The following is a 23088-nucleotide window of genomic DNA, read 5'->3' on the forward strand; positions in this document are numbered from 1 at the left end:
ACAAATACATTAATTTTCCATATTATTTAAATTGTTATATTCATATGGAAAGTATTGTTAGTAATATATCTTTTCAGTAATTAGATATAATCTGAAATTTCAGTACCTAAGTATTTATATATTATTTTTATTTATATTTAAATAATAATTCATCTTATATTCATGGAAAAATCAAAGTATTATTCAATGATAATTTGCCATGAATAAAACCAATCAAAAAATGTTGTGGCCCATATACAGTTTTTTGATCAATCCACCTAGAAAATATAATTAAATTACAAAATAAACTAAACATTACTTTTATCAATAGGTATATGCATATCCTTGATTTGTATGGGATTTTTAAATCATAAATACCATTTTAAAATAGTTTTATTATTTTTAGGAAAGGAAAGGTCGTATAATTCATTTGCTTGATACATGTGAGACTATAAACTGCGAGAACCAATTTCATTAATCATGAAAATCTTAATAAAGTTATTCCTACTAGCACTAGTAGTAGGATTAGCTTTTTCAATACATTCGAGTAAGTTGTATCTATGTTTAAATAATGTTATTAAAATTTTATCTATAAATTAAATTAAATTAACTAAAAATATTTTTAAATTATTCATAGCATGTGCAATGTGCATTGTTTAAATTAATAATCATTCTTTATTGCTATTTCTATTAGATACTTTTATCAATGTATGAAAGTATACTTCTTATAATAATTATTAAGGCTGAATACTTGCATAGTAGGTATTTTAAAATTTTAAAATTAGTATACCTACACTTACTTTGTTAGTTATTAGTCTTAATCTTAAATAATCAAAAAACATGAACCCATACAAATATATATACGTATAATGTATATGTATAAAAATGTTTCTTTTTAATATTAATTTAAGATAATAAGTGATTATTTACTGTCGTAGTTACCTGGATTGGTGAAACTATAGGTAGGCGTGTGATTTCCGTCTGTCGGTTATATATATTTATACAATAACGGTATCCAATTTAATTTTAGCACCCCGAAGATTTATTATTAAATTTATATTACTATTTAATTGATTTTAATAAAAATAATGCATTAGTACTAGTACTTACGAGTACATCATGAATATTTGCAATACTATAATAAGTCATATCGGTGTTTCCGAATTGCGTACACAAATCATAATCAAAGTCAAATTGCGTAAGTGGTTTTCTTGCAATAAACCTGATTTTTATGAAATACGATTGACATATTTAATATTCAGTTAAGTTGATCAGGTTTTTAAGTATCAAAAATTTTCCAAAATACTAGTTGATATTCAAATAATGTTGACATATAAGTAATGTTATACATATTTGATAAAAAATTGTGATTCAAACTGTTTAAAGTTCGTAAAACTAGAACAAAATATTGAAATTCGAAATAAAAATTGATTGAAATGAAAAAAATTAAATTAAAAATAGATATTAATTGATACATAAATATTAGTATATCTATATTTTATTTTGTTGTATACTCACTGTTGTAAAGAATTCTCAAAAAAAAAAAAATCATTTTACTTAAATATTTTTTATTTTAAATAGTTCTAATCACTCAAATATTTTTAGTTATTATTTTGTAGTTTTATAAGTAACCCAATATAATTAACATACTACAAGGTAATCAGATTAATCATACTATTTATTAAATAATTATTTATTCTCTTTAGAAATATGATTATATTTTTAAAGTTATTATTCGTCATGTTGGTTCTTTTTTTGTGATGATTATTAGTGATCACTCTATGATTCTATCCACACTAAATAAAAATGCATTGAACATTTTTCAAAAAATAAAATATTATCGAAAATAGTTCATCCTGAAAGTAATAAAACAAGTATTTGATTTCTTTATTTATTCAAATATTTTTAAACATCGCGTAAAATTAATCTGGTTAAATCTATTATATATATATATATATAGTGTTTTCTGTAGATAATTAAATATATTTATCAAATAATAACGTTAATAACATTATGTAATTATCATTCTACCATTTATTAATCTAATCACACTATTCACTCTGAGAAAATCTATTACAATTTTTCGATATTTCTAGCTATATATTTTTTATTGTACGACATATTAAATGAAGGTTGTCAAAAACCAGTCGTTTATTAAAATTTTTACTCATGTAGTTCGAATCTGTCATGAAAAATACGAGAATGAAATTCAGTTCTGTAAAAAAAAAAAATTGTGCACGTAATTTGGGTTACCGGCTATCACAATTTTTTTTTATTTTAAGCGCGGTTAATATAAATGTAGTACTACGAGTACCATGTACCCTGATAATAATTTTTCTTTGTATGATGGTTATTTTACCATTACTGACATTTTTGTAAAACAATTTTTCTAAATTGTAACTTATAAGTCTTTACGCGCTGGCTTTAAAGTTTTTACCGATTTATCGTTATAACTTGTATATATATATAAAAAAAAATGTTTAGAATATTGTTTTGACTTATTATATTTTTTTAATGATTCATATATTTTGAAACAATTTAATTAATGTGTGATTTTTTGGAGTTAATTAATGTATGTTTAACCATGACTGTTTTTATTGTTGTAAACTTGGTCATGAAATTAACTAGGTAATAAGAAAGGTCGATTATAAATTCAGCTCAGTAATTTTTTTTGAGAAAATATTGTATAAAAAAATATACGATTTTATTTATTGACAGCAAAAAAGTATCTAATCGTTTATGAAAATGAATGTTGTGTACAATTAAAATAGAAAAATATAAATAATTAATATCTTATATGTAGAATAATTGAAATTAAAATAAGTTAATTTTTTCTTATTCAGATCCTTTGCAAGTTGCTGTTACGGATTACACAGAAAGTTTAACATTATGTTCCACGGAATGTACTGATGGTTTGTAAATTTATATTGAAATATGCTTATATATTTACATTGCTCTATCACGGTCGGTGTATCGGTAACAAAAAATAAATCATAAAATACACTTTTAGGAATTTCAAATAACAATGTGCTGTTTGATGAGAACAAAAAATATGGGTATGTGTTTAGTGGTAAGACCACCATTATTGCTCCGACTGATACCGAAGAAGGTATATCAGAAGTATCGATCAAAGGAAGAGCCAGTATAATCGGGACACAAAAATGTGGTGCCATCCTTTATGTTAAAAATATTGTAATAACTCAAGGATCAAAGGTTAGGTTATTTTCATATTTCATGAATATTTTTTTCTGCAAAACTGCAGAATTATCAAGAATAATTGTTGTATATTTTGGCACAGGCGTATAGCCAAGCAGACTTGCAGGAGCTAGAAGGCTATCCAGTACTGTTTTCTTACAATAATGGAAAAGTTGGTCAGAATATCTGTTCAATGGCACAGGATTCTACTGTGTCGTTGAATTTAAAACGAGCAATTATATCATCATTGCAAGTGTCGTCGATACAAGAAGATCAAAAAGAATTTTTTGAGGTACCTATTTTTTCCCTATAATTTATCTTTTTTATAATAAATATTATAATATTATAATTAATATGCAATTAGACTGATGTTCAAGGAACGTGCAATACTACATATTATCCTTCGACATTGTCGAACTCGCAATTCACTATAATGAAAGAGAAAGATCTTACACAATGCACGGGGCACGAAAAAATCAATTTATTGGGATTATCATCAGCACAATCGTATCCGGTCAGAATACAACATATATATATATATATACTATATAAATATATAATATACACCTACATAATTAACACGATAGACGAGCAAGTTAAGTTGTTGATATATTAATATCTTGTTTGAATTATACTTGTACAGGTTTATGAAGATTCTCCATTCTCAACAGCCGTTCAACGTTCTAAAATCAAAATAAAAGATTCCGCATTAATATCGGTCATCAATGAAGAGACTTTCCTCTATCAACCGTTTGGCGCAATCGACGTAGTAACTAAAATAATGGCTTCCATGACCATGCAATTAGCAAAAATATCAACGATTAATCCTAGTACAAAAAATTATTTTTAACTTTTTAATACACACACATAACCCAATAAATGCACATGCACATACGCATACATAATACACGAGACATGAATGTATATTTATATGCTAAATATATTATCGTATAACACATTCATATTAATTTTAGTTTCATTAAACCGTCTGACCAAAAGCCAATCTATAATGTTTGAAAAACCAGCTGCAATAATTGGATCGGCTGATGCGGATGCGTTAGTTGCTGCAACTCAATTGGCTTTGACCAAACTCGAGCCAGTTGTCGATATAGAAGGTGGCAATAGTTTTTCAAATTTAATAGAATTGTTAAAAGTGGCAAAAAAGGACGACATACTTTCTGCATTCCAGCAAATAATGAGTGATAGCGGTGAATCTGAGTATACCCAAATTGCAGAGTATGTTAATAAAATTATGAAAAATGCCTACTATTTAAAATATCAATTAAAATAATATTAATATGTTTAAATCATTATTATAATACATTAAAAATACTTTTGTAGGGGAATTTTCATAAATGCTCTTATGGCTGCTAATAGCGGTGAATCTATTGAAGCTGTTGTAGAACTCATAGAAAATCATAAATTAAGCGATTCATTAACTATTTCATGGTTTAATAACTTGGCAAATGCAAAACACCCCACCATTGAGGCAGTGGTCAAAGCATCAGTAAATTTAATAAAATATTTTTCACATTTTACTTGTGTGTTATCGTTGAAAATGAAACAGAAATTTTAAAAATGTCATAATTATTTTTAGAGCTTGCTCAATGACAGAGCTTTAAAAGAAGGATATCTTGGAGTTGGCGCTTTGTTAAGACAATACTTACAAGACACTCAAGATTTTAATAACCCTGAAGTAGTAAATACTTTAAATAATTTAGGAGCTCCGTTAAAGAATGTGGGCCATGATTCATTATCAGCTCACGACGAAGATCTAATTATTGCTAGTCTAAAAGGTATCGGCTATGCGCAATACATAAATAGTGATCTAGAAGATTTGATTATTCAGATTACGATGGATAAAAATACTAATCAAAGGATTAAAGCAGCATCATTAGCTATGCTTAAAACCTATGCTAAAAATTCGAAGGTACGTGTGTTAAATTTAAATTGCGATCTATGGTCCATATACAATAAAATTTACATTCAATTATATTTATTTTTTCCATTTCACGAGTCAAATATATCATTATCGTTAAGTTAATTATAAAAACAAATTAAGGTATATACTTATTTGGTTAATTTTGATAACAATATTGTATCTATAAGTAATAAATTTGTAAATTTTAAATCTTTATAATTAATTACATTTTATATCTAGGTGGAGAAAGCTTGTGAAAACATTTTTACTGATACCATGGAAGATTCCGAATCACGTATTTTAGCATTCAAAGTATTTGCCATTAATCCATCCAACTCTAAAGCGTCTGTTATAAAAAATGTATTAGATGACAAAAACACTCAACTTCAAAGTAAGATTAATAAAAAACGTTTATATCACTTGATCGAGAATTATTGTTTTAGATTTAATATTTAATTGATGTGATTTTTAAGATAACACAAAACAACCAATTAACATAAAAAAATATACATATACTTACCTTCTTATATTAATATGCTAAATTTTTTCGTCCATAACAATGCAATAAAGATATTCGTTCGTACAAATTAAAGGACATCACAACACTAAAAACAAGTTTGCTTAGATTTAAAGTATGTCATTTTCTAAAAAATATGATGCGGGTCTCACACCTAAACTCTAATAATTATTCAATGTGATACAGGCCTTTGAAAATATGTATGTGATAGAGGGTCGGATCCAGAAATTTATCAGGGGGGGGGGGGGGGGTTAATAAATCGTCATGCCAAGCCTCGATTGACAATTTATCGTAATTCTATTGTTAGTGGGTAACCTAACTTAAGCTAAAGGGGGAGTATTTACCCTATTACCCCCCCCCCTGGATCCGCCATTGATATGATGTCATAGAGCCGAAGTCGGAACAGCGGTGCATGTATGTTTTACGTACAAAAATGTTTAGATTAACACAACGATTACAATTTCAATCGTTAAATATAATATTTTTAAACTTTTTTTTTGTGTTTACGACAATGGTGTGATTATAATTTTGATATACTTTTTAGTTTTTTGTAATAGATAAAACTATTATAGTCAATTTCGTAAAATTTGGTTATTATACGAGTACGAGTATACGACACGAATCGCAAACTCAATAATTTTACTAAATTATAATTTTTAATATGTATACAACAACAAGATATAGGTATTCAATTTTAAATCACCCTATAGTCTTAACCACATATGAAAAAAAAATTCTGAAATACTATTTTAAGTTATTAAAATTATCGTGTAATTGTGTAAATCAAACTACTTTTACACGTAAGAAGTAGGCGGCTGCTCACTCGTCGGCACTATGACGTCACGAGGCTATTCATTAGCTTACTCTCATTATTATCTTATCGTTGAATAATCATTTTTTCAACTTTGGATTTTTACCAAAACATTTTTCATTGTTTTGACTACAATAATACACCAAAAACTTAAAATGAAAATAAAAAAATAGTGTTATGATGTCCTTTAAATACATTATTTTTACTATTTATAATAAATATTAGACATTTAGGCGAGAATCCATTAATATGATCAGTGATCATTAATCACAGAAAATATGTGAGATTTCAGAAAATTAAAACTTATATTTCTTCTGTAATATTATGTAAAAATATTCATACATGTTTAATATTTCTTCTAATTACAATACGTTTATATTAATAAAACTGACATATTTGTTATGACATTATAATAATTGTTTTCATTTTAGTCCGAGCTTACTTACTTAGCTACTTGAGTAACTTACAGACGACCGGAGATGAAAATAAACTAGACCAAAAAAGATTTTATGAAAGAATTATAACTAAGTCATCAAAAAAACCACTTAATGACATTTTACGTTATTCAAAGAAATTGGAATATTACCATCAATGTCCACTAATACATAGTGGATTTTTGTTTGACGGAGAAGTTATTTATTCATATAAGTAATAAAATATTTACTTATTACAGTATAACTATTAACTGAATTTAAAACTCTTTAATTAATCATACATATTTTTAAAAGGACTTTTTTGGCACGATCTTCTTCGGCATCACTTAAAACGATCATATTTGGACGTCAATATGATGTTTTTGATGTAAACATTATAATACTTGTATTTAATTAATATGATTCCTTATATTAACTAATCCATATTATAATTTAGATTGATATCCGTTTTGAAAATTTGGAACCGTTATTGGAAAAACTATTTGGACCCGAAGGATATTTTGCAAAAAGTAAAGGATCTACTTTCGATGATATTAAAAATTATATAACTCAGGCAATCAACTATGCTAAGAATAGGGAACAGAATGGTGTAGATTCTAAATCGTATTCTGAACAAGTAAGTAATTTATTAATAATATATCAATAAATAGTTCTTAATTAAAACATTTTTGTTTTTTAAATCATATAACTTGTTAAAGTTAAACAGCTTATATTATTTAATCACATGACACTATGCCTTTTTTTTATCGTGAACTATATTTTATTCAGGCATAAAAAATTTTATTACGACAAATATTTTAAGTTATGATCACTTGTAAAATATTTAGAATTTAAGATTTTTAACAAAACTTGAAATATTCTGTTAAATGTCATATAGTATAAATACATGCTAGAATAAGGAGTGTATTATACATACAAGTTATATTATTCACTGATTTTTTGCAGTCTAGTGAAAATATTCCCGAAGAAGAAATGAAAAAAATGTATATTGATATAGCACTTAAATTATTCGGAAATGATCTTGGTTGGTTTACATTCCAAGGACTTGAACAAAAAGTTACTTATCAACATATAATTGATGCTATACTTAAAAATTTTGATAATTCTATGACTGACAAAAAAAACATAGAAGTAAATAATTATTTTAACTTTATTTTTGTTAAACATCTACTCGATCATTTAATAACTACGTATATGTTTAGTTGAATATAAGGAAACAAATACCAATTGTCGATTTCGACAATAAATACGCAACATGTTCTGGACTTCCAGTTTCCTTAAAAATCAAGGCTACGTCAGCAATTAAATTTGATATAGCTACTACGATTGACTTAAAAAGTTATTTTGAACATCCAGAAAATTCAAACTTTGCACTCAAATTTATACCTAGGTAAGTATTTAAAACTATTTATCATAAATATAAAAATGTATCTTATTATATAAGTAAATTTTAGCATTTCATATTTTGAACATGACTACATGTTTTATAAGTAAAATTTTAAAGTGATATTTATTCATGAATAGACTAAGCAAATGTTCAATTTTCTTTAAAACATATATATGATTTAAATAGTTCTACTTAACCAATATTTTGTGTATTACTGTGATTTTTATTATTAGGTTACAATTTTTAAAACGTCGCTGTTATTTAGTTTATATATTATACCACGATTCACTTGCTTATTTTATATATTGGACTAAGAAAATGAATAAAATATACAAAATATATTAATGATAATTAATTGTGATGAATTGTAATTGATTAGTTTATAATAATTATTTTCAGTGGTTCACTTGATTTTAACTCTATATTAACAATTGATGGATATGCTGTTGATGTTGGTTATAAACTAGCGTCCTCACTCCATACTTCCACAGGATCTGATTTCTCATTAGAGACTGTTCAAAAACGAGGTTTTGAAATGGTTTATGGACTTCCCTTAGACGTTATGGATATACTAACTATAAAATCTGGAGCTTATTCGACAGTACAAGAAAAAGGAAGTCAATCGATTGAAGTACCTCTTTTGTCTACAGGTGTTGAAATGTAATATACCCGAGGAAAATATAATAAAATATTTATTTTAAAATACATGAATAATAACAATTTTATTTCTAGGCAATCTTTTACAAGAACATTTGAAAAATTTAAGGATACTACAGGATTATCGTTTTTCATTAATTATGATTGTCCATGGAACGGAGATTTAAAATCTTTACTACCATTTTCTGGTCCATCGTCATTTTCTTTAAAAATTTTTAAAGTCGATGAAAAATTAACTAAATATGTTGTGAAAGGAAATTATGACTTTAAGTGTAAGTATATAATATGTAATTATCAGTTGTATGTTCAACAATTAATCAATCAATCATTTGTTATAATTATTTTATAGCACCAACGCTAAAATATATTAAGTTCATATTTGTTACACCGAATACAGACATCAAACGTGGTTTGGAATTAGTCGTTGCTTATGATACTAAATCAGATAAAGTATTATTAGCGAAGTTTAAAACTCCATACACCAAAGTAACTCTACAAGGCACATTAGTTGATTCCGATGAACAAAAGACCATAGAAGTTAAATATATTGATGATTCCCAGCACGTTTTTAGTGCTGGAGTAATATGTGAAGAGATGGATGCTGAAACAATAAAATATTCACCAATATTTGAAGCTAAAGTGAGCACTAAAAAAAACAAACATGATTTCGTACCTGTGTTTGACATAGAAGGACATGTTCTCGTGAAACGTAATACGAATCCTGAAAGTAATTATCCAACTAAATTAACTTTAAGAGACATTGCTGTTGTTACTCCAAAGAGCAGACATTCTTTACAAGGGTCGCTTACTTTTGAAAACAAGGGAATTTTAGGGGATATTAGTTTAATTGCTAACAATATTACTATTAATATGAAAGGACTTCTTAGTGGAGATTATCCAACTTTCAAATTGGACTTCAGTTTAGATATGACTAGAAATGAACAAGCCAATCAACAATTGGAAACTGATGGAAGCTATAATAAACCAAATTCCAAATTTATTGCTTTACTATACAATGTCAAGAAATTGAATTTACTTACATCTCACGAACTTCATATAAAATCCCCATTTGTATTCTTAAGTAATAATTATATCCGCTTTGATAATGAATATTTAGAAGCAAACTGTGACATACTAATTGAAAACAGTGAACCCACTATACACGGAAATATTTCGGCTTCCAATTTCTTCGATACGGCATTTAATGGTGAGCACTTATATAGAATAAATAATTTTGCTTATATTAATTATATGGTATCATGTTTAAAGCTAACATCACTGTTCTGCCAAGGACTGAAGAAACAGGGCTATTCGTTAATGGGGTTTTAGAACATTTTCTTGTTTCGGACTCATCAAATACTGGGTATAGAGATTTAAAATATATTCAAAATAAAAATAAAAAAGGCAGTAATTTGGAATTTAATTCAATATATCCGCAAACATTTGGACGATATCATATTAAGACGGAACATAAGGTCGGTATACATTTCCAATATTTCATTATTGTTAAACAGTAAAAACTACATTAAACATATAACTTGATATAAAATATTTATTTTTTTGTTTGTTTTATTTTTAGTCTACAGACGATTCTTTCGAATATGCTCTTAATTATGATATTAACGATGGTTCCACATTTACAGTTAATATAGAGATTTTAACAGATGATATTACTTGTAATATTAATCTTGATTCTCCCGACTCTGAATATAAGTCTTATATGATAGTACATGCTTGGTTAGAAACAGAAAACACGTATTCACTTGATACTAAGGTACGTTTTAATATTTATCAAAATATTCAATCAATTTTTTGTTTTGAGATAAAGAGAATGAGAGAAAATAACTTTTAAAATAAAATAAATTATAATTTTGGACTTTAAAGGTCTTATGGCCCAGTGATGATCAAAATTCAAACTATTTGAATGCAAATGGAAAAATGCTTTTAAACGGAAATCAAATCCATTTCAGTGGAAACATTGATTTTCCATTAGCACATTTAGAAAATGTTCACTTATCTGTAAAAAATAAGCCTGATCCTGAAATTGAAGATGGTGGATTTGCTACAATTCGCTACACATCTAATAATCAAGTTTTACTATCTAAAAAGTAAGTCTTTTGACATTTTATTATTATATGATAAATAATTATGAATTAACAATCATAAAAGGTTCAAGTATAAATTAATACTAGAAGATGGTGAATTTTGTGTGTCTGGAGAGAGTATTTACGATAAATCACAGAATTTCAAACCCATTAGTTTTGAAATAATGTACAAAAATTACACAGATGAACAATCCTTTAATGGGAAACAGGTATTTATGATAATTAGTTCCACCTAGACATAATTTAAACATTATTATATACTTTTAGATTGCATACAAAATCGCACTGGAACATAATGATCGGCAAATTCTATACCAAAAACTTTTGCAAGTCACTAAACACGCATTTAATTATAGACAAATACACAAAATAGATGATGAAGAACAAAAAATAATTATGAATTTGGAATATGATATAACAAGTATAAATTAATAAAATTAAAAAAATATATTAATGAATAATAATAATAATAATAATAATTTTATTTTAGGTTTATTCGATTGGTCTTATAAATTAATATTTAAAGTGAATTCCCCGAGTGTTTTTCATTATTTGACAAATGATAACCAAAATTTATTAGAATTTAAATCTTATAAGAAATTTAGTGATTACTCATCAGATGAAGAGCATACTCTTCAAATTTATTCATCAGAAGGTTTAACTGATTCGTACGAATTTAAATGGCTTATAAATACTGAAAAAACAGGTTGGATCTTACATGCATATTAATTATATAAACATTATATTTTACTAAAAAATATATTAATTTTTAGCATTTAGGATTTTAAATAAACAACGTGAAATAAGAGGTTTAGCGCATTATAACTTAGAAGATATTCAAGGAGGATACAATTTGAGTTATTCGGGAAAATTGTGGTTAGATTTTAAAACAAACCCGAATTCTGAAAGCTCCTTGTTCATAAATACTTATTATTCACTTCAAGATGGACTTTCTACAGCCAGTGACATAAAAATATGTGTGCCAACATTTAATGATAAGGTAACATAAATAATTTAATTAAATGTAGGTAAAAAATAAAAATCATTACTTTTGAAGCTTCTTATCAAATATATTATGAAAATGTATATTATTTAACTTGTACCAATGTATATATATAAAAAAAATCAATGAAACTTAAAACATTTTAGGCAATGGGTGTCAAAACCGATGTTCGGATGTTTAAGAGCACGGAAAATCCTTTAAATATACAAATGGAACTTGATATTTTCCCCACTACAGAGCAAACATTAAAACTCCATACTAGCTTGAATAAAGACGTTCAAGATAGTGGCGTTTTGTATTCTGCCTCGTTAACAGCTAAAAGCGATGTAAGCATGTTGTGTATTAAATTATACGTTTGAAACAATAATAATTGTCTTAAAATAATACTATATTACTTTTTTATTCAGGGAATGAAATTAGGTTATAGATTAAAAGATTCTGTGTATATTTCAAATGAGAAATGGGGACAATATTTAGATGTACGTTTCGTTGACTCGAATAACGATGTTATACCGATTCAACTACATTTAGAATTTGTGCCTAGAGGATTTACTAACAAAGTTTGTACCCTCTTTATTTGAATCACTAATATATGGTATGCGAATATTAGTTTTATTACTTTTTTTGTATAGATCAACATTTTTGATATTGCCGTGATCGATGTTGATTCATCAATCATGGTTAAAGACGGAATTTTGAATACACGTTCGTACATACATTACAATGATCGCCCATATAATTTTGAAGTGTCGTTAACTTCAAGTCCAAGTTTCAAATACATAATGGGATGGAAAAGTATGTGCTTACTTTAGGGAAGATAATTCATTTTGAATTTAAATTATGTATATTTTTATTAGATAAAACGGGAAGTTTAGAACAGCTGATGGTCGAAGGTTCTCTTGTTATGGATGAATCAGCAGTTATTAGTGCTACTCGTATTCAAAACAATGGAAAAGACGTCGTACCTGTGGGATACGTAAAAAAGTTCTTAGACGAACAAAATTGGTGGGAAACAAGTAACCATTTGAGTTCAGAACAGTTTAATGAAATTTGGGTATGTTCAATGTGTGTATAGTATAGATTAAAGAATTTTTTTTAGACTAAACGGAGTAATCAATTTATTGATTTTACAATAATGTTTTTTTTATATTTTTTATTAACTATTTTGTTTTCTGCATTATGGAGTAATAAAAATGTTTCAATTTTAAACTTCAATATTTTTATTAGTAATAAATTAAATTTAGTAGTTACTTTTGAGGTTAAGAGTAAAAATATTAATTTATTTCTTAATAATTTAGACTATTACTTTAGCATTTATATAACATTTACTATATTGTATGAACATTTTAAAATATTTAGATTTATATTAAACTATTTATATTTTTAAATATTAACAACAAAAAAAAAATTAAGATTACCCAAAAAACTAAAATTTAATTCAAAATCCCAGAAAAATTGTCTTTCTAGTAATTAATTAAAAATATTATAAATACATCGAAGGAACGATCATTTTTATAAACGTTTGAAGTTCAAATTTTGACAAAATTATACATTTAAACGAAAAATGATTCATTTTTCTCTAATTTTAAAATATACTATTAAATAAATTATGAAGTACACTCGACTGTACCTACTTGTCCACTTTTTTTAATATAAAATTACACATTCCTTATGTTCTAGCAATCATTAAAAGGACAATTTATTGAAATATTTATAAGTATACACAGTAATATGAAAAATATAATTAATGTTGCCAAACAACAGCGTAAAGTACGCTTGCATGAAGCAAGAAAAGCCCAACCACAATATCGTGCATTGATGAATTATACGAGAGATGAGTTTAAACAAATAATTAAAGAAGTTTCGGAAGACGATTATATACCACAAATACCAAAGTTGATGTAAATTTAAAAAATATAATATAATCTATTTTATAGGTAACGCAATGTATTTTATCTGCTTTTAAAAAAAATACTATAGAAGCTGTATTTTCCGATGTTATTGATTTCATTGATCATAACAGCCACCACTTCGTAAACGCAATTAGATATCTAAATGAAAAAATGGAAATTTATTTAAAGAAAATGTATAATTATTGTTCAAAACAAGCAAATATACTCATGAATAAATTTAAGCATGATATTGATGAATTAATCGATCAAGTGGAGATTACTTTACGGGACTTATTAAAACAATTAAATCTATATACTAACGAACCAATGAATGACATGCAGTCATCAGAACCTCGTTCGATTAAAGAATACTATGATAGTGAGATAATTTTTATTGATTAAATACATTTTAAAAATTGTCTTCCTATTGGTTCAATAATAGCTTATAGTTAAATAATATTATAAATTATTATTTACTTGATGATTTCACTTTAAATCATATAGTTCTTAATTAAATTTAAAACAAACTGTATCTTATCCTAGATAATTCGTTTAAAGATTAAAAAAATTATTAGATCTTGTTTTCTTAATTAGGTGTTATGGATAAATTTATGAAAGCAATCGAGAAACTTGAAAATACAATAAATAACATTAAAGACATAACAGAAGATTATATCAAAAACTTATCTATTTATGACCTGTTACGTGATCAAATTGAAGAAGTAAAATATTTTAAGCATAAAATCAAATTTATAATTATATTCATATATTTTATAATGGTTATTTGTAGTTAAAATCATATCCTTTCAAAGAAAAATTATGGGAGGAAATACACAAATATTTGCAAGAACTAGAAGCGTCATCGCCAACTTTAGATTTTGCTAGTTTTATCAAAGCTTTGGATAAGTATATAGATAATGTAAGTAATATGTGTATATAACTATATGTGTATGCAATTTATATGTATAATTTGAATTTAATCGTATAGATCATACATGACATACCGGTGAGTCAAAGTGAGATAATAACTCTAAGAAATAAAGGACTTATAGTCGTGAAGTCAATGATATTTAATTTCTCCGTTTACGTGGATCACGACACAGCAATGAAAATGTATAATTCATTACGTAAACTTTTCAACTTTGGCCAGACTATTCTTTACATAACCTCACCAAATACATTCCAATATGCAGCTAATGACAATCCTTTGTTATTTGAGTTCAATGAATATAATATGCAGTTGTATCATAAATATTTGAATCCATCGAATTTAATACCACCGTACGATGGTAATGTACACATATTCATTTTTAAAATATATTCAAAATTACTAACTCACACTTCATATATTTTGTCGTTTGTATAGTTCAAAGTGTTATTATTGACTCCGTCAATATAATTACATACAATGGTCAGCCCTATAGCTTTATGCCAAACACTGGATGTTATACGCTGGCTGAGGATTTTATAAACAACAAGTTTTCAATACTTGCATATTACAAGGATAACATTTTAACAAAATTATCGATTTCAACTCATAATGACGAAACATACGTACTACTTTCTGGAGGAAATGTAAGTAAAAAAATAACTATAAATCTTTATATTATATAAAATACTGCTGTCTACGCCAATTATTTACAAATAAAATAATAGGTAAATAGGATATTATAATATACCGAAACATTATTTCTTCTTTAAAAATATCATTAAACAACGTTTATAAATAAAATAATATTTTATTATTTAATATCCAATCAGTCTTATACATATAAATACTCAAATTAGATTTATGACTATTTTTTTCTAATCACCTCCGGTATAAGCCTTTTGTATTACTGTATGTAATATTTTTAGTTTTTATTAATAACATAAATTTTTGATGTTGATCAAATTCTAGTTTCTAATTTTAAATTATGTTAACAGGTTATTGTAAATGACAAAGATGTTAATTTTCCATTTATGAATGATAACTTAAAAACTTGGAGGGATGTTTATTACTTCGGAATTGACATTGCTGTTGGCGTCAGTATTAAATGCACTTTAGATTTCAATATTATTCAAATATTTATTAATGGATACTATTATGGTCAAGTGCGTGGTTTACTAGGATCAATGTATCAAGAACCTAAATTTGACTTCAAACTTCCTAACGGAGAAGTAAAATATGATAAAAAAATACAAACCTTAAATTTGTATTATTTAAAATTTTATTTTCATGTTAGTTATCCAATGACATGGAATCGTTTTTGTTGGCATACAGACAAACAGGAAATACTGAACCGACTAATACCGATTTACTACAAACCGATCAATCACTGTGTTCCAGCTTGTTCTCTGGAAAATCTAGTTTAAAGTAAACATATAATTCATTAATTAATATAGTTAATTTTTTTTGCAGGTAACAGAAACGAAGATAATAATTACTTATAATTTTTTTTTTATACATAGACCGTTTTTCCAAATTATTGCGCCAACATCGTATAGAGCGATTTGCAATCAAATCGTTTCTTCGGCTACATCTGAACAAGACAGTTTGAATAAGGCTTGTTTAGTGGCAAAAGCTTACGTAAGCATGGCCAGACAAAACTTTATGTTAAATTGTAATATTCCTGATATGTGCAGTAAGTTTTTTCAAGCATCTACATTATAGTTCTTATTAATGTCCTAAAATGTTCACTTAAAAAATGTATATAAAAATTATTGAATATCTCATATAATTTTTACTTTAGTATAGGTGCTTAGGTGAAGCAATAAGTATATATTTTTTTTTGTGGTAAATATAGAAATATTTCAATGTAATGACAGTATACATCCGTGCTATAATACTACAATAGTGCAATAATTTAACCTAGTCTGACACCTTTTATATATTATGAGCACCATTCATTATGACGCCGGTCTCTAAATTTATCTAAACATTCATGTATATACTGTATTGATAAAGATAAAATCTTTATGTATTTGAGTGGACGTTTCGTAAATTATAATCAATCTATATGATACTTTATAGTTTTAATAATTATATAATTTAATAATTATAGCTTTTTTCAATAATACACTTATAGATTCATGCGTTTTAAATTATCGATGTTATTTTTTTCTTACAATATAGTAACGACATCGATACACGAAAGAACTTTAGACGCTACGACTAATGTCCAAATATCTGATCCAAACGACGCAGCAGATATAATGATTTTGTTCGAAGAGGCCGTAGAAATTGAACAAACATTTTCAAAAATATTAAATCCTTTAATGAAAAAAATTACGAGCAATTTTAAAAAAAATGGAATAAAGTAAATATGATTATATCATTTAAGACCCTGTGTGCCTTCATACTGTATTGTGTAATATGTTGTCCGAGTTGAAATATGTTCAACTTAAAAGTAACGCATTATTTACGTATTGATTATACAGGGTAAAGGCACATATTAAGTTAGTAAAAGTGTGATAAATGTTACTATAATCATAATTAATATCAAATGTTGAGTAACCGTATCAATCAGGTAAGTATTAACTATTAAGCATGACAGTTATTAGAATAGGTTGATTTCTAGTAACGGAAAAATAGAATGAGTTGCGGAGAAGGATGAGACCCAATCGGGTTCACTGTTTTATGATAAAATATTTCCCCTAACGTTCAAAATAACCAACAACTAGTGTATAAAAATATTTTACTTCTTAGTTTTTAGTTTTCAAATTTAACATTTAAGTAAAAGATGTTTGTATTTTTTTATTGCATCATTTAAGTTTAATTCCCTTTAAGATGTATTATATATTTATTGCAAGGTAAACAATTTTCTTTTTACTCATACTTTTGAAAATAATTTATAACAACATTTTTCAAATTACTAATTAATAATTAAATAATATGAAGATTAAAATACAACTTATAAATAAAAAAAAATTAACAAGATAGATACTTCTAATAAACTTATGAAATATTTTTTTTGCTTTGGATTATTGGAAACAGTTTGCAAATTTATACTGATTTTTTAAGTGAAAATTTCCCACAAGGATGGGTTTATTATCATAGTGTATCTATCAAATTAATACATTAATAAAAAAATCATGGTGAGCATTGAAAATATTTAGCATCAAAGAAAAAAATTTGGTAGAATTTTACACTATTTTATATATTGAGTGGTGACTAAAAATAAATAATAAATTAATAAAAAGTTAAAATCAGCTGAGTTAAATGTTATCTGTAGTTAAGAAATAAAATTGTTTAAAATATTTTATATTTTGATCATAGAGTAATATTACTCTATAATTCACATTTAATTTTCAATAATACGCACACTATTGTCAATGGTATTTGTCACAACAAATATTCATTGTTGTCAACGTTATAGAAAATAATGCTATTCATAAGCGTAGAGTAATCAATTATATTTTTATTTTTTTTTTGCAAGGGGAAAGGGTTATAGCCCCACTATAGATTTTTAGTGTGTAAATATACCATATATCATATATTATCCATAATTATATTCAGACTAGTCGGGTTGCACAATTTTACCCAAACAACAATTAATTATCAGTTATCTATCAACAAACGAAAATGTAAATGCATAACTATTATGTACTCGTATGATGCATAATTATGTAAATAAGAGGTCTAACATTCTAGGTGAGGAACACAGCATTTGTTATAGCAAAGAAACATCATCAAAATAGTTTCGTGTTCAATGTGTTAAATAATATTACATGCCTAAAAAATAGTAAACGAATTCGCTAATTTATAACAATAGTATGGCCTGAACAGACTTACATGTTACGTAATAATCTAATACGCAGAGAATTAAACTTATATAAAATTAAATCTAATATAATAACATACAGTAATTAGTACTCAAGTCTTTCTATTAAGACAATTTTATTTCAACAATCGCATCGGGTTATTTTATACCAGCCTGGGTGATATTATATTATACTCGTATCACCAATGTATTATATCAGTCCACTGTGCAGATGCACAGTAGCACAACAGCGACCCAGTCTGTTCCAGGTTCCTGTGTGTTAAAACAAAAGTATTCCAAATTTTTTGTCAAAAATATGTTAAACGCTGCATAATAATATTTATTTTTTCTTTAGTAAAATTATTATGATCACTTACCGTTCTTGATAAGAATACATGCGTACACTTTTTAAATGTTCATAAATTTATTAATTTATAAGTTGTAGCTAATAATAGTATTAAGCGAATAAACTAAGCAATACTAATCACTTTAAAATTTTAATTTTTAAAGTTACTATTTTTGGTCTAAATTTCAGTGACGTCAAATTTATTCTTGTTGGATACTCTGGTAAAAGTACAGATTCCGAAGTTCATATGTATACAACTAATGAGGATGATAGCTATGAAAAAGTATTGAGTGACATGCCGGAATGGAAAGAAACTCAGATCACCACTACAGATGACGATTCAAAAACAAGTAGACTGCAATCTCAGCTTATTCAATCGTTTAAAAAAGTTACGGGTAAGATGCGTATATGTTAACTTATTGCTGGACTATTCAATTAAGAATGTAATTTGTTTTAAATTGTTATCGAAAAAAATATTGATAATATTTTAGGTACCTATATGCCAAGTTATACAAGTATAACAAGTATATACAAGTTAGACTAAATTAATACAATAATTTCAACCATACCCATATCAATAACATACGCTGTATGTCTTTATTTAGGAGCTAATGAACTGGCTCCCAAGATTTATGCATTGAGTTGACTCTCTCAACATTTATATTAAAAATGAAATAAATTTCGACGGATTGCGACGAACTCTGAGTATTATGTTTAATGATAACAGTGAAATCTCTCATATACATATAGATAGTTAAATAGTATAAAAATGACGATGGTTGTGACTGTTTAATGCGTTATTAGATTAACAATTAGATAATTTCAAACAGTTATCCGGCACTGTGTCGCTAAAAATATTAAAGTTGCGTACTTTTTCAACTTTTATATTTAGAGAACCTCTTGTTAAAAAATATGTTGGGAGCCAATTCAATGGTCGCTTTTTATTTTCAGTCAAACATTAAATTAATTTTAAATACACCTATATTATATAAATTAAGATGTATAATAATAATAATGATACGTCAAACCGATAAAAATGTACAAAAAATATAAGACTTTATCGAAGTATCAGACTGTTAGAAATATATTTATGATTTTATGTCTAGGTCAAAATTCAAAAGACAAAGCGTACAAACTTTCGGCCGATTATCCGTACAGAGCGAATGCTGTTAAAGTCGTCTTGTCCGTTGCACAATCGCTATATGATACCCAAAGTTCCATAATAGACGTAAGTACCTACTCAATAAATAAATAAATAAATATATATATAATATACATATACATATTTTACTATGCAAAATAATATGACAATCGATTAAAAATACACTGCCACGCACTGTAGGTATCTCAGTATACGTTCAACTACGTATCGTCATGGTATACGAAACAAGGTATTACCTTTTTCCTGATTGCTCCCATCCATTTGAGTGATGCTTCGGATGACAAAACATTTGGTGAGTATCTTTTGTATTAAAATATTAACGTACTCGTATAATAATTATACTAATCATAACATAATATTATGTGTGTATTCATACAATATACATTGATATGCATACAATATAATATATTCGTAAGTTTAAAGGTCTTCAAAGACAGATTATTTATCATTTATCAAGTAAAAAATAATAATAATATTTTGTTCTCATAATTTGTTATTTTTCCAGGAGCGAGTGGTGAAAACACAATTTATACAATTTCATCGCCAAGTGGTAAAAACAGCGACAATGGATATACTTATAACAAATCATTAGAGACGGATTTGGTGTTAATGGTTAGTAAAATAAAATTCAAGTATAATAAAAATAATTATAAAGTAGTAACGTTTCTATGTGGAAAAGATAATTTTTAAGTAGTGGTGATAATTTGTAAGTGTAAATGAAATGTATTCAAAAAAATGTGTGCATTAAAAACCAAACCATAACTATATAATGGCTAAAATAAATATTGATTTTTTAATGATTTTTTACGATACAACATAATGTATGCACCAATTATACCTAATGTACGCATGCCATCAAATTTGGGAAATTCGAAGCCCATATAATAAGGTTATTCGCCAAATTCATCCACCCTCCCAGAGAACGTCTCTGACCAAGACGATATTAAATTTTACGAATTACCTGTTTGTATTCAACTGTTATAATTTCTGTGTGTCTTACAGACAAGTGGGACCATGTACGATTCTCGGTTTTTGGACCAAAGCACGAGTTCACAAGTAAACACTTTATTGCATTCGTTGTGTAAGACCATCGTAAGTACGTCCGATAGTGATTCAGTTGTCGAGAAAAGTTGTTCCAGTTCACTGTACAGTGGTGTGATGCCGTATGTGAAATGTATTGTCGTCACGAACTGATTTATGAAAAACAGAATTATATAAAGGTAACGATATTTTTTTTACGTCTCGATAAAAGTTTTGTTTGTAATCGTTTTAATTTCTAACGTAACTACACGTCTACACCGAATGCCGGGTATTCCCGATTACCGTGTTGGCGTATAGTGCAGTCAAGAACGGATCGAGAGGGGGCCTAGGGGTCCAGTCCCCCCCCCCCCCAGACATATTATTTCTCAAATTTTTTTTATAATTCTACAGATTATGATATTACTATATTTCAAATCGTATATACGTCTGATAAAATATAACATATTATACTAGGTGGATATATATATCGAAAAAAGCAAAAATGTAAATAGACGTTTAGATTTTAATATTTAATTTATAAATATTGTATTATATTAAATAATCATTCATTTATTTATTAAAATGATTATGTATACGACTATACCTACTACAAAAATTTTAAATTATGAATAAAATAAATATAAAAAAGTTGTTTGGGCTCCCTCCCCAGAACTTTACTCTGGATCTGTGCCTGAGTGCAGTATTGTCTACAATAACGTCAATAACCGTTCAAAATGGTATATTAATTATTTTTATTTCCGTTTACAGATACGCAACAACATGTGTGTTTTTGTCAAATTACAGTTTTAAATCGACAATTGTTTAATATGTATTTTTTATATCAAAAATATGTATCACCGCAGAAAAAAAGTTTAAATTTGTTATAATTATTATTAAATTAGTATATTGCTGTCACCGTAGTTATTATTGGTATATTTGTTAATTGTTACATATCTACTAAGAAAAAAAATATAAAATATTGAAACTGTATTGAAAATGAGTACCTAACGATTTCTTCATGAACAATCACCATTCTTGGTGTCCGAATACCTACCTACTTTGAAAAATGTAGGTTATTTTTTGTTATGATTCAAAAATTAATAACTGTAGACATTCCTACCTACACTTTTTACCAAATGTTTATATATTAGCGTTCTCTGGACAGCACATACATTTAACAATATTTTGAAAACATATTCAATACCTATATTTACTAACATGCCTAATAAAACATTATCTTCTATTTCTAAACGTTTTAAAAAAAACAAACAAAATAATTTGATGATACTTAGGAGTTTTAGTTTAATATTAAAGGTAATAATAACAAAGACTTCTTAAAATCGTTTAAAGATCCACATGTTAAACTAAGCAATGAAACATATGTGATTCACTGATTAGTGCCGGCTCGATGATTTTCGGGGCCCGGTGCAGAATTTTGCTGGGCTCCTTATATATTATTTTTTTTTTCTTAGGAACTTACTTTATTTTTATATAATTTTATACCGTCATCGATGATAAACAATTTTTCATATGCATGCGTGTAACTGTATAGCTATTATATATAATTTGCATACTACTGTTATAATATTATTATGTTTATTTATAGTTTAAAGTGGTATTGTATTACATACCTAATTTGTGGGGCTCCCTCAAGCGTAGGCCCGGTACGGTTGCACCGCTTGCCCCCCCCCCCCACCAAGGGCCGACACTACATGCGATTTAAATGGTATAGATTTGTTTGATAAAATTGAGACTGTAAGATCATTATATTCAAAAAAAAGATTCATAGATGAAAAAAAAAGATTATTTATTAATGACAAGAAGTTATACAAGATACTTTACCAAAATTATGGGTTAAGTACTACTCTCATTTTCGGAGTCCAGAAAAATAATGTTATTTTATAGTTTATACATCCT

The 23088-nt window shown here is 26.6% G+C and overlaps 1 protein-coding gene across 1 annotated transcript; it reads left to right on the forward strand.

The window, feature by feature from the left end:
* Positions 1–370: 370 nt before the first annotated feature.
* LOC112596092 (apolipophorins) lies at positions 371–22030 on the forward strand. The gene is made up of 45 exons (XM_025341585.1): positions 371–526; positions 2823–2891; positions 2990–3192; positions 3278–3466; positions 3539–3688; positions 3818–4004; positions 4149–4410; positions 4516–4681; positions 4772–5104; positions 5336–5486; positions 6855–7071; positions 7152–7224; positions 7294–7473; positions 7803–7988; positions 8060–8247; positions 8644–8904; positions 8977–9173; positions 9251–10108; positions 10171–10376; positions 10481–10675; positions 10786–11009; positions 11071–11215; positions 11274–11427; positions 11497–11712; positions 11780–12006; positions 12156–12335; positions 12417–12569; positions 12642–12804; positions 12867–13063; positions 13690–13910; positions 13976–14280; positions 14496–14623; positions 14692–14820; positions 14890–15190; positions 15268–15476; positions 15828–16061; positions 16127–16257; positions 16353–16525; positions 17017–17200; positions 19179–19384; positions 20096–20217; positions 20332–20443; positions 20657–20763; positions 21154–21371; positions 21940–22030. The coding sequence occupies exons 1-44, from the start codon at positions 460–462 to the stop codon at positions 21343–21345; spliced, it is 8751 nt and encodes a 2916-aa protein (XP_025197370.1). The 5' UTR covers positions 371–459; the 3' UTR covers positions 21346–21371; positions 21940–22030.
* Positions 22031–23088: the final 1058 nt, after the last annotated feature.

Source organism: Melanaphis sacchari, unplaced genomic scaffold, assembly GCF_002803265.2.
Source record: "Melanaphis sacchari strain LSU unplaced genomic scaffold, SCAv2.0 Contig2_pilon_pilon, whole genome shotgun sequence".
Taxonomy (NCBI): Eukaryota; Metazoa; Arthropoda; class Insecta; order Hemiptera; family Aphididae; genus Melanaphis; species Melanaphis sacchari.